Source organism: Protopterus annectens, chromosome 2.part0, assembly GCF_019279795.1.
Source record: "Protopterus annectens isolate FY-2018-M chromosome 2.part0, PAN1.0, whole genome shotgun sequence".
NCBI lineage: Eukaryota > Metazoa > Chordata > Ceratodontiformes > Protopteridae > Protopterus > Protopterus annectens.
The window spans coordinates 1,374,918,181-1,374,936,046 of record NC_056728.1 but is presented as its reverse complement, the minus strand read 5'-3'; the positions used below and the strand labels follow the sequence as shown (position 1 = coordinate 1,374,936,046).

The 17,866-nt window shown below is 42.5% G+C and overlaps 1 protein-coding gene across 1 annotated transcript in view; it reads left to right on the top strand.

Moving 5' to 3' along the window:
• Positions 1 to 17,866, top strand: part of ZGRF1 (zinc finger GRF-type containing 1) — a 2,981,513-nt gene that overhangs the window by 1,584,756 nt on the left and 1,378,891 nt on the right. Inside the window, 1 exon segment of the mRNA XM_044061551.1 lies at positions 939 to 1,084. Within this exon segment, the coding sequence (XP_043917486.1) occupies positions 939 to 1,084 (146 nt within the window).

Here is a 17,866-nt window from a genome sequence, read left to right as displayed (position 1 = left end):
GTTAGGATTTAGTTCAGTGGAAATTACTTCACCAAAAGTGCAGTATAGAAGCATGTGCATGAAAGCACCCTTCAGGCTATAGCTAAGCACTACAAGAATTTGATGGTTATAGTAGCAGGATGCATGGTTACAGAAGTACATTTTTATCTTTAGTAGAAATAGAGAAATGTCCATTCATCCACACAAAGCACTACTGAAGTTACATGTAGTGCTATGTTTAGTTCTGGGGACCAGCATAAATGTATATCAGCATATAAAAGCCAGGACAGTCAAATGTTTTAGAGTTTCCAGTAGTGTCCCTAGAGAACAAAACTAATCACGTGATGCCAGTAATAAGTAACTTACAGGAAAGGATCAAGAGCACATTGGGAAGGCTGGTTCTTTACTTCGGTATACTGTCATCTGTTTAGACTGTGAGACCAGAAGGATAAAGGTTTCACCCCCCCCCCCCCCAAACCATTAGGTGCAGTAGCAATGTGATTTTTGTATAAAAAAGAGCTGAGAGACTAAAGGGCAAAGGTGTATTTAGGAGAGCATTGCCCTCCCAATTATATTCTGCATTTTTGCTTGAGTGTGTGCTGCTGTATTGTCACTCTGGCAGCCATAGCATGTAAATATAGAAGCATAGGGGAGAAGGTGGCACACAAATCAAAAAGCAAAAGTTGCAGATAAGATGTGAGGATGTATTCCTTTCGTTGAGAGTGCTAATGTATGTATGTATGTAGATAGAAATGCAGATTTTGAAAGGGTCTGTGCTAGCACCATGAAGGTTGTCAGGCAGTGTGAAGTCTCTCACCAACCTATTATGTAAAATTCTGAGTTTTTACTATTTAATAAGCAACTTAGCCAACATTTCTTATCCTTGCCTGTTCTTTATGACTGCTTTTTTGTGAGATATAAGGAACTCAATTTGTTTTATCTGATTTTTTTCTATATAGAAAAGTGAACCATTTCCAACAAAGACAGTTCTGCAGAAGCAAACTGAGGAGGATAGTAACAGAAGATACAGAGCTGGTTAATGGATCTAAAAGCAAACTTTACCTGAGACTCAGCAGAAAAGAAAGCTCATCTGCATACAGCAAAGGTACTGGTCATATCATCGCTATAACATGAGGCTCAAATGTAGACAGGACATAAATCACATGATCTAATGTTGTCAGTCTTCACTCAGTCCTTCACAGTGGTTTCAGTTCTGAACCTCGGGACTAACTTGGCTGTATACTTCAGTTCGCGCCCCCCAATCTCTTGAGCCAGACACTAACCATAATGCTCCCCCTCAGGAATTACCTCAGATCTCGTTTGCCGCTTCGCCGACCAGACACGTTTGTTCCTTTCTCTAGCCTCAGCTATCTTTAGTAAGTCATTTCCTGTGAAAACTCTTTTCCCTTGAAAAATCTATTTTATATCTTCAGTTACTCTACCTTTTACCTACCCACTCCTTTCTTAGCTTAGCATGAGTATATTCTTCTTTCTCTCTTTCCCTTCTACCATTGGTAGACCTTTTGAGTACCATTGTTGGTAAATTCCTTTTCCCTTACCTTTTTAGGTATTTCTAATTACCATCATTGGTATCCACTTTCCCTATCGACTTTAAAAAAAAAAATCTTACCTATAACTTTTTCCTTTCTTGTTGTGTGATTGTGTGACAGTTTTTCACCATGCCGTTATGGCTGAACAACAACACCTTTCCCCTCCTAAATCTTTTAAAGGCACCTCCGGCTTTAAAAGGTGTCAGAAGTGTGAGGGCAAGATGCCCATCTCTGACTGGCATACCTTGTGTGTTTGTTTTCTGGGGAAGATTCATCTCCAGGAAGACTGCTGTATTTGTCATGGGTTTTCAACCCGTACCTTGAGTGAAAGGAAGAACAAACTTATTTTGAAGGGATTCCTCAAATCCGGATTTGACAAGGCCATTTCTGACTCCAGGACTGAAACTAGCAGTTCTTCATCCTCCTCATCTTCTACTTCAAAGAAAAGGCCTTCTTTGGTTTCAAGGTCCTCAGAACTGTCATAAAAATGCCTAAATCAACCTCGGTACCGAGGAGTTCATCGGCATCAGAAGGTTTATCTGGAACCAAAACTAAGTATGTCTTGGAGCTGACAGCTACTTCATCATCAGTACCGAAGCAATTAGGGCTGCTTCCCCTCCCAAGAACAACTTACTCGCCTTCTATTGAACCTTTTAAAGACAGGCCAACAAATGCCTTTGTGGAAGTGAGACCCCCTAAATCTTCTTTCCCTGCCTCAATTAGGTCTCTCAGAAGCCGATATTATGAGACTGGTGGATCAGCTACTGACGGCGAGGGGATTCTTCTCATTTCCTAGCCACACTGGCACTAGAACCAGCCAATCTATGACTCCCCCATGTCCTCTTCCTCCAACACTGGCTGAGTCTTTGGAGACCTTGGTTCCGACACTCCCTGTGTCGACTGTCTCGAATCCAGTTGCATCCTCTTACCCAGTTTCAAGAATGGACTTGAATTCCTCCCAGCTTTCTGCACCAGAAGCTTCCCGGGGTTGGGACTCTCTGGTCGGGTACAAGGTGCATGGAACTTTTTTGTCTCTTTTGGAGCCATCCATGTCCCTCGGTGCCTTGGCCTTTATAGCGTCAACCCAGGCTTCTGTTCCAGAGGCTGTCTTCTCCATGCGGGGTGTGACCCCGGTTGCAAAGGAGTCTATTTCGGTTCTGGGCTTCCATCCCTCTACAGGGGAGCAGGCCTTCCAGATCATGGAGAAGGCTTTGTCCATTAGTGAATCTCAGTCCTTGCCATCCCTGTTGGGACAAATTTCTGCATCTCCTCGATCTGAGCTACCATCAGTCTCTTCCCTAGGACAGAAGGCACAAAAGTCCTAGGTTAACACCCACTTTAGTGGTCTTCTCTTCGGATACTTCCCCGGATCATCTTCCCAAGGAAGTCCCTGCAAAGACAAAGTGCAAGAGGAAGCACTTAGACTCCCCAGAGGAGTCCTTTCACTGAAGATACTGATTTTGATGAGGGGGAAGGTTCACCCAGGTCACACCCTGATGTGATGTTTCCTTCGGGGACATCCTAGAAATCCTAAAACAGAGGGATGGCTGGTCCTCCACCCAACCTTCCTCGGAGGTATCAGTATACCTGGAGGCTTTTTGTGCCCAGCCCTCTACTTCTTTGATTTCTCAGCCTGCTTGACAATCTCATTAAATTGATCGCTCAGTGGACTTGGAAGATGCCTAATGCCATAGAGCCAGTCCCCAAGAGACCTGATTGTATCTTATCAGCCCCTATGGGTGAACCACATTGGTCCAAAGGGATTCCCATTGACACCATGGTGATAGCTGCAGCCACCAAGAAGGAACTTGCTTAGGAAAGTCCCAACTATCCATCCTCCTAACAAGGAGTCTAGGACTATGGGTAGATTTGGGAAGTATGTTTATGCTTCAAGCATCCTTCACTCTCAGGTCCTTGAATTATATGGCCTACTTTACCAGATTACAGAGGGATCAGATCAAAGAGCTCTCGGATACCCTCTCATGAGCAGTGGCTGAAGGGGTTCTGGATAAAGTTACCGCTCAGCTTGCAACCCTTGATGCAATTTCTAACTCATGCATGAGGCTCATTGCTCGTGCAGCTGAAGGGACGACTAGGGCAGTGGGTTCAGGCATATTGTGCGCTTTTGCAGAGCCATTTAAAGCATCATTTGTCAGCCCTCCGTTTGACGGATCTGCCCATTTTGGTCCCAAGGTAAAAGACACCCTAGCCAAATGTGAAAAGGATGGGGAAGACTCGTTCTGCTATAGTCATATTTTTCTCCACTCAAAAGAGGCCGTACTGTAGGAACCAGAGAAGTGGGAGACTATGGTTTAAAAAATTCATAGGTTGGTACTAGGCTATCGGCCCTAGGGCCTATGCAAGCCTAGCCATAACAATTCCCTCGATATTTCTTCCCACAATATTTACTTCTCTGGGCCCCTGTCTAGCAGGGCGACTGACGTGATACCCAGGGTGAATTTCTTATCTCCCATCCAATCATCAAGGTTCCTTTTGAAGAGGGCCAGTGAGGCGCTCTGCTTGACATGTATGGGCAGTCTATTCCAGAGTATGGGAAGTCTCTGGGTCAGGAACCTATCCCTCCAGCATGTTTTGTTCATTTTGATGACAAGGTTTAGATCCCTGGAGTGGCTCTGAGGGATTGGGATTTCTTTAAGTGGAGCATGTCCAACAGCTCAGGGTTTGACATGGCCTTGTATGTTAAGCAGAGATCGCCTCTGAGTAGACGATATGCCACAGAGTATAGCTGGAGTTTTTTTACAAAGGGCCTTTCCAAGATTCTCAAGGCAAAGACTTCCCTGGGCAGAGGTGAAGCAATGGAAGGCACTGCCCCAGATGCAGAAATGGACCACAAAAGCAGGGATCCTGGTACTTCCTACCAACACTCTTGAAGGGGGCCCAATTGCCCTCCTCTAGAGGCAGTTGAGGATGACGTTCTCTACACCAGTCTGCCTGGCAAATGTTAACTATGGACAGATGGGTGCAGGGAATAATATCCAGAGGTTACAAAATCCCTCTATCACTACTCCCAAAATCCCAGACAAAACTCCCAGACATACCACCCAGTCACAGGGAGGCAGCAGTCCTAGAAATTTAAAGACTACTAAACAAAAGAATCATCCAGAAAGTCCCACCAGACCAAATAGGATCCAGTTTTTACTCAAGATTTTTATTAGTACCTAAGAAAACTGGGGACTGGAGATCCATCTTGGACAAGGCAGTTCAGCAAACCAAATTCCGGATGGTCTTGGTTCAGTCGATATTTACATTCTTGGAAAAAGATGAGTTGATGTGCTCTGTAGACCTCCACGATGCTTATTACCACATAAAAATGGGGAAGAGCTCCAGGAGGTTTCTGCACTTTTGGCTAGGAGCCAGTCATTTCCAATTCAGAGCACTGCCCTTTGGACTCACCACAGTTCCTGGGGTGTTCACCAAATGCATGGCAGTGGTAGCAGCTTATTTAAGACTGCAAGGATATAGAGTATTTCCATATCTCGATGACTGGCTCCTCACCACTATCACCAGGCATCAGTTAGAATGGGCAAGAGATTGCACCATATATCTTTGTACATCTCTGGGCATAACAATAAATTTCGAAAAGTCCAGACTTCATTCCTCTCAACAACTGGATTTCATTGGAGCCCATTTAGACACTGTTTCTGGAATTGCATCTCTCCCTCCAGAAGGACTGGAACACATCAGAGCCCAAGTCAGGCAAATTCTATGGAACAACAGGGTCCCTGCAAAATTAATTCTTTAAGCATTAGTCTCCATGGCAGCATCGATCACTCTTGTTCCCTTGGCAAGGTATAACATGCGGATATTGCAATGGTTGCTAGCTTCCCAGTGGTCTCTGATACACCAACCAATGTCTCATCTAATTTTGATTACCAGTTGCTGCAAACAGGACCTCATGTGGTGACTAACTCCAGTCACATTCTCTTGGGTCAGCCATTCATTCTTCCCCAGCCCCAAGCCATAGTGACCTGGGAAGAACAGTCCAAGGCACGTGGTCCCAACTGGATGTCAGCTTGCACATCAGTGTTGTAGAGATGAGGGCAGTGTTGTTAGCATTGCAAGCATTCCCAGATGTCCTTCCCCTAGGGACAGTAGCAATTCAGACGGACAGCATGTCTGTAGTCTGGTATATAAACAAACAAGGGGGAACCAAATCTTATCCGTTGTGTCAAAAGGCACTCAGAGTTTGACAATGTTCAATTTCTTCTATCTGCTTTCTCACAGCAATGCACATTCTGGGGAGCTCCAACGTGATAGTGGATAAATTGAGCAGAACTATTCTCTTGCCTCATGAGTGATCTCTCATTCCAGCAGTGGCGAACAAGACTTTTCACCACTGGGGCCAACCTTGCTGCAGTCTTTTTGCCTTTCCTTTAAACAAGTGCAGAAGTTACTTTGCTCTAATCCCCCATCAGGGGAGTCACCCAGAGACCCTCTCCTCTCTCCTCCTCATTTGGCCCCCTGGTCTGTTTTATGCCTTTCCCCCAACTCCCCTCATATCGCAGTTTCTAAAGAAAGCCAAAAGGACAGAAAATTCAATAATCTTCATTGCCTCCTTCTGGCCCCGACAAGTTTGTTTTCCCGTCTTTTGGCCTCATTTAATTTGGAAACCATGGATTCTGGACCTAGCTCCAGATCTGCTGCCTCACCCAGAGGGCATAGTACATCTGAATCTCCAGTGTCTCAAGCTCACTGCGTGGCATCTCCAATTCCCATGATTTGACAGGCATCCTTCTCTTTCTTCCCCTGTCTGACGAATTATTGTTGCTCATCACAAGTCTTCTACTAGGACACTATATCAAAGTAAATGGGAAAAATATGCTAGATGGGCCCTTGATAAGGTACTAGACCCATATTCCGGTCCTATTCATAAAGTTTTAGATTTTCTAGCTGCACTTTACAAATCTGGTTCCACCGCATCAGCAATTAAAGTTCAAACAGCAGCAATTTCGAACTTTCATATAGAACTGGATGGTGCTTTCTCTAATGTCACACAGTTTGTAAAGCATTCTTAAAAGGTCTCCTAATGCTAAGACCTCCATTTAAAGAACCTGCTCCCTCGTGGGATCGAACTGTAATTCATCAGGCCTTTACTTATAACCCCCTTTGAATCATCAGCAACTTGTCACTTAAAACATTTGTCTTGGAAAGCATTATTTTTGGTGGCTATCACTTCTGTCAGAAGAGTATCTGAGCTTCAAGCTCTATCTTGTAAATCTCCCTACTTAGTTTTTCGCAGAGATAGAGTTGTGCTTCAAACAAATCCATCCTTTTTACCCATAGTTGTTTCCAAAACCAACTTTAGACGCTACAGTTGCCAGTCTTTTTCCCAAATTTTTCTAGCAAAGGTGAATATGCTCTCCATCTATGTGACATGCACAGATAACTATATTTTTATCTTCACAGGACTAAAGATGTCAGAAATCGAGCCAACTGTTTGTTGCTTTCTCTTCTCTCCATCTAGGTAATCCAGTTTCAAAGGTTACCTTGGCTAAATGGCTTAGAGACTGCATCACTTTCATTTATCATTCTAAAGGGCTCCAACTTCCAAAGCCAGTTCAAGCCTATTGTACAAGAGTGGTGGCAACATCTGCAGCTTTTCATGCCAGAGCATCTTTAGACGGCATCTGTGCAGCAGCTGCATGGTCTTCCCATCATACCTTTATCACTCATTACAAATTGGATCAGGTCTTGAGGGAACGAGCATCCTTTGGCTCTATGGTGCTTAGAAATATTCTTCCATGAGACCTCCTGAGACTAAAGAAGCTGGGGACTCTGTCCCACTCTCAAGGACTGAGTGAAGATTGACAACATCAGATAAAGAAGTTATGTCTTACCATAACGTTCCATCTGTGTTGATCTTCACCAATCCCTGACATCCCCAGCCTCCTTCCCCTATCCTGGGACTCTTAGTAGACCGAATTAGTTCTTGGCTAGTTTCATTTTAAGGACTCATATGTGACTTTGCTTGCTATGCCTATCTTTTAACCATAATTACTTTACGTCTGACTGACACTTATCTTTGGCAAACTCGATCTGAGGTAATTCCTGAGAGGAGAATTATGGGTAGTGCCTGGCTCGTAAGTTTGGAGGGCGTGAACTGAAGTATACGACTAAGTCCCCACTGTCAAGGATTGTTGAAGATTGACAACACAGATAGAACGTTATGGTAAGACATAACTTTTTTAATTTATACATTTAGTGCTTTAAATGAGTAAAATAAAGCTAAACCTGATATTTTACAGAAATAAAACTAGTGAGTTTATCTTTGAGGATGATAGCAGGAATGATAAAACTTGTAAAATTTAAATTGGGGGTTGTGTAATAGAATTGAAGTTGAGCCATGGCATACAGGATTACGATCGGGTCTCCAGTCATAACATATTCATTATGTGTCAGAGACATGGATGCCAAGAAATTCATCTTAAGACGTGAATCTTGGCATCCATACCGAGAACACATACTTTATTGTAATGATCTGAGACTCGTTCATAATTCTTTGTAGTGCATGAAGCTTAATCTGCTCAATGTACTACTAATTACAAGGGGAAAGGAACAAAAAAAAAACACTAAGTGTTTTGCCAACTTTCAAAGCCATAAAGCACTCAGCCACTTGGCGAGTGCTGTCAGAAAGGCAGTATAACACACAGTCCGTTACATTCACAGTCGCTTTGCAATTACTCTAAACTCTTCAGATTTTCACAGACTGTCCAGACTGTTGCCTCATATGTTTAGTGTCTTCCTCATGAAGTCTGTGTTTTTCAGACAAATTACTGAGTAGTGAAGACACTAGATAAATGACATGCATTTAGGTGTCAGACTGTATCCTTCAGAAAATGCAGTCAAACACACATGTTGTTATTCTAGTAACTTTCTAAGTTTATAACAGGAGGTCAGGACACTTTAAAAATGGACAGCAGGCGGAAACAAATCGTTTACTCTGCTGCTGTCGTTTGCTGCCTAGCCTGAGACCTGAGCTTACCAACCTAAGGTCTTTTTCCGAATATCGGAGCATTTTCACCATGGTTCGTGCATTACATATAATTATCATTTCCTGTCATCTGAATTTTAGGACAATGTCTAAGACCATTGACATGGCAGTAATATGGCATCAGAATTCTTCGTAAGTAGAAGCATTTACAGAGGTCTTTCCTCTGCTGGGTTTTTATATTCTGACATTTATTTATTCTGTTTGTTTATTTTCTATTTGATGATCATGTAGGTGGGCTTGTCAGTTAACCCTTTTCAGACATGACCTGGGTTCATAGAGCAAGATACATTGACAGTGTGTACAAAATATATTTATATGCAACTTAGCAGTGAGTAAATTACATAAATTTTCATTTATTTTTAACAGTGAGTAAAAGTTAAGTATATGGAAATTACATAAACATTACTGTTCACAAGAAATGTGCCAAACATAAAGTTTGAAAATTATCATATGCTATTTATATTGGATGAGGTGCTTAGTGGAAAATTGGTCTTTGTCTGTAATGCAAGTACATGTGGCTACATTTGTTAGATATTTTTGAAGTGTTTTTTTTTTTTTTTTTTTTTTACTTAGTCATTGTAACTAAAGATCTGATTTCAGTTGGGAGCCTGTTCCAGATAACTGATTCTGCTCTAGAGAAATCTTTTTTCTCCTACGGTAGTTGTAAAGAGTAGCCTGGATCATGCTATGCTGTCCTCTTGTGTACCCTTTAATGTGTGTAAGCATGTTCTTTTTATTGACAACTTTATTCTTTGGAGGGTGAGGGGGTAATAGACTAGGTTATTCATTTTGAAAAATAGTGACCTGAAAAGAAATTTCATAGATTCATACATTATTAATAGACTAATAGCCCGGGGGTCTTTCTAAGCTTAGCCAAGTTTCCCCGATAGAATAATGATGTCTGGAATCCCAATAGGACATAGAGGACCAGGCATTTCTAAACTACCTTTGTTCATAAGGGACATGGGTCCCAGGCCCGGTGTAAATTCCCTGTTCCCCATCCAGTGGTGTAGGTAGCACTTAAATTGGGTAAGAGACAAACTAAGCTTTACACAGTTAGGAAGCTTGTTCCATAGGAGGGGTGGTCTCTGGGACACGTGTATGTCTCTCCAGCATGTTGTGTTTAAGTCACAGACAAAATTTAGGTCTCTAGACCTCATATTTCTGGCACTATTTCACTTATGAACATGTGGGAGATTCATAAGTGTGGGGTTTGCGGATGCCTTGTAAGCCAGGCATAGATCACCCCTCAGTAATCTGTAGGTGTCTGAGTAGACAGAAAGTGCTTTAAGGTGCTCTGTGTAAGGCAGGCTTGTTATGCCTTCTTTTCTTTTTGTAAGGAACCTCTGAGGTTTCTTTAGTTGTTGCATTTGCCTGATCAGGTACATACTGAAGGGAGCTCTGTACTCTATGATTGGTCTGATAATGACAGAGTACAGTGGGATAATGACCTTTTTGGACCTAGATGCCATGCCCATACTTAAGTTACACAGCATAAAATAATTTCCTCACCACTGTGGCCACATGGTAGTCTAAGGTAAGCCTACTGTCTGTATGAGTACCCAGATCAGTGATCACGGGGTCATCTTTTATGGGTATTATCAACATGGTAATTTGCTGGGGTGGTTGACTTCCCAAAGGGTACAGTTATGCATTTCTTAGCACTGAGTTTAAGACCATGGCTTTGGCACCATTTATTTGTCAGAAATAGACCTTCATGAGGAATGCTAGTGTATGCATGGTAGTCTGTGATAACCCCCAGCTTACAATCATCTGCAAGCTTAGTCAGCCATAAACTTCCAGCGTTTGCTGCACTTCAAAAAATAGATGCCAAAAAGGAGCAAGCCCAGTACCAAGCCCTGGGAGTCCCTGCTAGCGATGGAAGTAGTCTCACCTATTTTGACCTCCTGAGTCCTATCATTGAGCCAGCTGGCCATCCAACATGTGATAAAAGGGTTTAAAGTTAATTGAGTGAGTTTGTTTGTATTGCCTGACTGGGTTATTTTATCAAAAGCCTTTGCCAGGTCAAGTTAAGCTGCATATAAAGTCTTATCCTCATCCATTGTTTTGGTGACTCTCTCAAAGAAGTCCACCAGTTTTCATAAGCATGGCCTTCCTTTAACAAAGCCAAAGTGTGATGGGTTCAACATTTGCAGGTTACCTATGTCCTTGTTTATCATGTCCATAATGATTCTTTCCATGGCCTTGCATATGAGGCTGGCAAGACTTACAGGCCTGTTGTTACCCGATCAGTGGTTGGATCTCCTTTGTGCAGGAGAATGACTGTAGCCATCTTTCTTTCCTTAGGCACAAAACTTAACTGTAGTCTACGGCTGAAAAGTTATTCAAGTGAACCAAAGAGGTCATGCTTCATGCTGTTTAGTAAACATCCCAGGATGTTATCAGGGCCCATCCATGTAGTGTTTTTCTCTTTGGAAAGTGCATTGATGACCTATTGCCTAATAATGGATGTGAGGGGGGATTGCAGTATGTAATATTTAATTTGGACTATCAGGGGAGGAGTTGGGGAGAAATTTGAGATGAACCTGTCAACCAAAAGGTTGGTAATGGCCTCCGGTTCAGTGTGGGTGATGCCATTTACAATAAGTTCTGAGCATTGTTGCCAATTTCCCTTAAGGTTACAAAGCAGTATAATGCTTTGTGGTTGTCTATTGCCTGAGAAGCTATTTTTTTATATAAATGTAGCCCCTGAGGTATTAATTAACCTAGTTAACTGCCTGTTTATATTGGTCAGGGTGCTTTTAGTATGTTGGGCTTTGTTCCTCATATGCTTAACCATGATTTTTTTCTTTTGTTGCATAACCAGTTGATATTCTGTAAAGTCTTTTAAGAGCACAACAATACCTTTGTAGGCACTTTTATGCAAAACTCCTAAACCTTCTGGAGTATGTAGCATACTTGAGAGCCAAACATATGTCATCCCATTGTTCCTTTGTAAATTGTCTTTCTGGTCTGTCTTCCCAATCTTTTCTAACCTCTGTGATTGATTTTTATAATAAACATTCATTATTTTATAGGCCCTACTAATTATCCCTTAGTGTTTGACATTCCTAATGCCACTTCACTGACAGTTAATGGTTTACACTCCCTAGTCAGTCACTTTGTTCAGAACTTGGTGGTCATTTCAAATGCAAATCTTGTTTGTTTTTCCCTCGGAAAAGTGACTATACTCGTCACCCATTCTGTTGTCTCTAATTGCTTCTTAATGATGCCTAGGCTGTCCATTCTCTTTATTTCTTGAGTTTTAATTTTGAGAGCTGTAGCTCTTTCTTATCACACTTCAAGCATTTACTATACACCTGAGGAAAAATTCTCAGAAGTCTACTTGGGGTATAAAAATACCAATGCAAGCACTTGTAAACAAAAAAAAATTCTAAACCTTGTGGACTTTGTTGTATACTTGGGAGCCATACAGATGTCTAATTGTTCCTTTGTAAATTGCCCTTCCATGCTTTCTCTTGCCTCTTAAACTTTTCTGGCTTCCTCTGAGGGAGTCTTATAGTTACTGTGCAATATTTTATATGCCCTACTAATTATCCCATTTTTAATGGAAGCTTCTGTTCCCTCAAATAAAAACTTTACAGGAACTGGTCTTTACCTTAGCACTTCCCTATCACTTTCTCTGTGCGGGGACTCTTTTAACAGTCTATGGTAAGGAAGGTAGTCTCTAATTTGCAGTCCAAACTTCTTCTTAGCCTCATCTCACTCTCTTACCTTATTCTGTCTAGTTATTTACTCTTAATACCTTGGTTTCTTTATTGATTTTTTGCATGAATTTATAGCCCACTTTTACCTATGCTCTGATGATGTCAATTTTCATTCTGTCCTCAGCTAATGGGTTCAGATCCAGTTCCTCGGATCCAACTTGGCTGTTGGTAAAGCTCGTGGCAGTCTAAAACTCTAGAGCTTCTCCCTTAGCCATAATCCACCAACCCCAAGTACCTCAGATCTAATTTGCCACTTTATGTGAAAGATGTGGTTGACCTTTGCTCTCAAGCAGGTAAATGCTATTATTTTAAAATGTAAATAATTTCCTTTAAGTTGTCGTAGTCCTTTACCTTTCTGTGCAGTTTGTACACTTCTAAAATATACTATTGTTAGTATTTCCCCCTTTTTAAAACTTCCATATAGTTAGTACCTCTTAAATACTATTGATAGTATTATCTCTACACTTGGTGTAGTTCTACTTTTTTAATACCATTGTTGGTAGTTTTCCTTTCATCTTTCCTGCTATTTAAAAAAAAAGCAATTTCTTTATTGCTTAACTTTTTTTTTTGATTAGTTTGGCTGTGATTGCTGGTCAGTAATGGTGGAAAAAGCCCTACAAGTTTTAAGAAATGTGTTAAGTGTGGGCACAAACTTCTCCTGCTCCAAAGGCAATCACCCAGAGGTAGAAGCCGGAGATGAGCTAGCGGTGGTATGTTATGTGTGTATACTTTTTAGGTCCCTTGTGTCTTTAGGAAGATTACTCCTTTTGCCAAGATTTTAACCCCAGGTCTGCTGTTGAAAGAAAAAATGAATTGCTCTTAAAAGGCTTATTTTCTTCAGCCTTTGGAGAAGCTTTATCTGGAGATAAATTGAAATAGTCTTCTCCGAAGCCTTCAAAGGCTTCTGCTGTTTCGGAGCCGTCTAAGAAAAGGACTAAAATCCGACCTCACCATCAGATCAGAAAAGAAAAAAATTATCAGATCCAACTTCCTCGGATCAGATGAATAAAGCATCGGATCCGACTGCTTCCACCCCTACGAGCACCAATGTTATATTCCTACCTAGAACTAAATATTCACCTTCTGTGGATTCCAGTACCATCAAGTACCACCTTTCTTGGAGTGACCCTTATCCCCCTCTATTATTTCCACTCTTTCTTCCAGGAGTTTGACAAGGGAAATGTGAAAAGAGTGGTGAGGAAGATTCTCTCAGCAAAGGGTCAATTGAGTGTCTTACCGGCTCCTACCCCTTCAGGTTAGAAGGTCCATTCTTCTACTACACTCGAACATAAGTTCCTTCTCTAACTCTTTCAGTTGTCTGAGTCCCTGGATCTGAGCTCTCCCACTCCATCTGGCTCTGCTCAAAGCTTACTCTGAGTGCTCTGGTTCTGTCAGAGCCAAAGTTTCGATGTCTGATCCAAGGTGTTGAAGTTGACTTCTAAGCTCTCATGGCCATCTATACGACTTGGAGCCTTGGCACTGGCTAGCTCACCTCTGGCTTCCACCTCTGGGAAATTGCCTTCAGAGCAGGGGAGGACTCCGGTCCAAAAGCTTGTCTTTTTGGATCCGAGGTCTTCTCTTTCTCTGGAGTGGTCTGCCTTCAAGGCTGTGAAAAGTGTTTTCTTCTACCTTGGCAGAACAAACAGATCCAACCAACTCAGATCCTAAGTCTTCTACCTTGATGTGTCTGCACTCAGAACCTCATCACTCTTTGCCACAGGGACAGCCAGTCCGAGACCCCCAGGCTTCCCAACAGGATATCCCAATTTCTTCGGATAACCTCTCCAGAGCCGCCCATTGAGGAGGTATCTTGGAACAAGACATGTAAGAGGAAGCACTTGGACTCCCTAGAAAAATTGGTCTCCAAAGATACATACATCGATGAAGGTGAAGGATCCCCCACGATCACCTCCTGAAGATGTCTCATTTAGAGACATCCTCGAGGTCCTAAAGCAGAGAAATGGTTGGACTCCCAGCAACCCTTAATCAGAGAAGTCTGTATTCCTGGAGGCTTTTGGTACTGGCCCATCTATCTCCTGTGTTACTGTGCCCACCGATGACCTTATTGAGTTAAGTCTCTCAGCAGGAGTGAAGGAACACGACACAGTTGAATCAATGCCTAGCAGACCAGACAAGATTATGACACCACCTTTGGACCAACAGTTTTGGGGTAAAGGTGTGCCCGTTGATGCCATGATGACGGCGATGGCCATCAAAAAGGAACTTGCTGAGGAGAATTCCACTGTTCATCTCCCTAACAGGGACTCAAGGGTGATGGACAGGTTTGGAAAGTGTGTCTATGCTTCTGCAACCTTTGCATTGAGGTCACTGAATTGTTTTGCGATTTTACAAGATTACAGAGGGATTTGATCAAGGAGCTTAAAAATACCTTCTCAGGATCTGTTTTTGCAGAGATCCAATTATCCGTGACTTCTCAGTTGGGTACCCTAATTCTTGCTCACTTCACATGTAGCTGAAGAAACCTCAAGGGCAGCGAGTTCAGGTATTGCCATCAGAAGACATGCCTGGATTTGCTTATGTGATTTTGCAGAGCCCATCACATAATTGTTCGTCAATGCTCCTTTTGATGGAACTTCATTGTTTGACCCCAAGGTAAAGGATACGTTATCCAGGTGTGAGAAGGATGGAAAGACCCTATCTGCCATGGGCATATGTTTTTCGACCCCTCAAAGAGCCTTTTCTAGGAATCAATGAGATGGTTGGACGATGTGGTTCAAGAAATCTCAGGGTCATTTCCAGGACAAACGTGGAGGAAGATCCCCCTGGAGCAGAAGAGAGAATTCCAATGCTCGACCCCACCCTCGTAGCAGAGGTGGCCCGTAAAACCAGGTGTCCAGAGATTCTTTCTTTGACAGACCTTACCAGCACTCCTGAAAGGAGGCCCAATTGTCTACCTCTGTAGGCAGTGAGGGTTGATTATCCTTTCACCAGAAAGCGTGGCTAGACATAACAAAATATACATGGGTGCAAAGGTTATTTCCAGACGCTATATAATGTATATAATACCCTTTTCCCTTCCACCTTTAATCTCATGAAAAACCCCTGATGTTCCACCCAGTCAGAGGGAACAAGCAGCAATTCAAATACAAAAGCTGCTAGATAAAGAGAGTCATTCAAGAAGTCCCACTAGGCCAGATAGAATCCGGAACTTACTCAAGATTATTTTTAGTGCCAAAGAAAACAAGGGACTGGTAGCCAGCTGTGGATCTCGGCAACTTAAACAAGGCAGTTCAAGGCACCAAGTTTCATATGGTCACTGTTCACTCCAGTCTACCTTTTCTGGGCAAGGATGACTGGATGTGCTCAATAGACCTTCAGGATGCATACCATCACATAAAGATGAACAGACAATCTAGAAGGCACTTACACTTCCGGCTGGGAACCGGTCATTACCAGTTCAAAGTTCTGCCCTTTGGCCTCACCACAGCCCCCTGGGTGTTCACCAAATGTATGGCAGTAGTAGCAGCTCACTTGAGGCTGGACAGATTCCAGGTGTTTCCATATCTAGACAACTGGCTCATTACTGCCCTGCCAGGCATTGGCTAATAAGGGCAAGAGATCAGGTTCTCCAGACATGTTCTCATCTGGGGATAACCATAAATTGCAAGAAGTCTCAACTGGAACTGACTCAGAATTTGGAATTCATAGGAGCACTCTTCAACGTAAAGTCAATGATAGCTTCACTGTCTCCCTCAAGGGTTCAAACTACAAGATGACAGGTCAGAAACATAATCTGCAGTACTAAGATTTCAGCCCTCTTGGACTTCAAGCTCTAGGATGAATGTCAGCAGCAATAACACTAATACCTATAGCCAGAGTGTACATGAGGATTCTACAGTGGATGCTAGCCACACAATGGTCGATACTTTACCAACCCATGTTAACTCTGAGATGAATCACTTAACATATGCAAGAAGGAGCTCAGATGGTGGATTCATTCAGATCAGGTTTTTCAAGGCTGTTTGTTTCCCCTCAGCCCAAGACCATAGTGACCACAGACACTTCCCCCTTGGGGTGGGGTGGGGCACTTTGTGGGGAAAACAGTCCAAGGCACTTGGTCCCCTGAAGAGGCCAATTTGCATATCAATGTCCTTGAGATGAGAGCAGTGCGTTTAGCATTGCAGGCCCTTCAGGATGCCCTCCCTTGGGGACAATTGCAATTCAAATGGATAATATGTCAATAGTTTGGTACATCTTCAGACAAGGAGGAGAACCATATCTTACCCCTTGTCTCAAGAAGTGCTTAGAGTGTGGCAATGGGCGATCTCATCCAACCGCTTTCTCATAGCAATGCACATTCTGGGGAAGTCAAATGTGATAGCAGGCAAGCTGAGCAAGTGTATTCTTCTACCTTGCGAGTGGTCCCTCAAGAAGAACGTGATGGAAATGATTTTTCATCAGTGGGGCCAGCCTTGCTCTGATCTTTTTTCTTCTCCCTTAAACAACAAATGCAGTGGCTAACTTGCCCTAATCCCCACACCGGGGGAAATCACTGATGGATGCTTTACTTCGCAGTTGGCCCCCAGTCTACTATACACCTCTGCACCAATCCCACTAATTCCAAAATTCCTACAGAAAACGGCCATGTTGAAGATCAAGGTCATCCTCATTGTACCTTACTGGCCTTGACAGAGTTGGTTCCCTTCCCTTTGGCCTCAATTACTTCACCAACCTTGGGTTCTGGATCCAACTCCAGACCTCCTATCTCACCCGACAGGCATGCTTCATCCAGACATATCAAACCATAGGCTTACAGCCTGGCTTCTCCAATTCCATTAATAGCCAGACAACCTATGCTGTCTTCCCTTGTCTGACATACACTTTTATTTTCACATAAACCTTCAGCCCGCAAACTCTCTTAAGCAAATGGAAAAGATTTATGTATTGGGCTCTTCAAAATCATGTTGAACCTTTTTCATCTCCAATGCATAACATCCTTGAATTCTTGGCCCTAAGTTTTAAAGCAGTAGCTAGTTCATCAACCGTTAAAAGTTCAATTAACAGCAATTTAAAATTTTCCCTTTGGATTTCAGGGTTCCTCTGTGACCTCTCATAAGTTATGCAGCCTTTTTGCGAGGCACTCTTCTTTTAAGACTTCCTTATAAAGACCCTACTCCCCCATGGGACCTGAATGTGATACTTCAAGCCCTTAATCATTCCCCTTTCAAACCAGCAGCTAAGTGTGATCTTAAATATCTTACTTGGAAAACTATTTTTCTAGTAGCCATTACTTCTGCTAGACGAATTTCAGAAATTCAAGCCTTGTCTTCAAAACCTCTTTGCTTGATTTTTCACAAGGATAGAGTTACATTACGAACCAATGCATCCTTTCTTCCCAAGGTGTTGTCAGAATCGAAGGTAAATCAGTCCATTCATTTCCCAGTTTTCTTCCTTAGATTTGCTAACAAAGGTGAATAAGTTACATTTACTAGACACCCACAGACAATCATGTTTTTACCTGCATAGAACAAAAGACATAAGGAAAACAGACCAGTTGTTTGTCTCTTTTGCAGACTTGAAATTGGGAAAACCAGTTGGCAAAGTAACTTTAGCCGTATGGCTATCTGATTGTATTT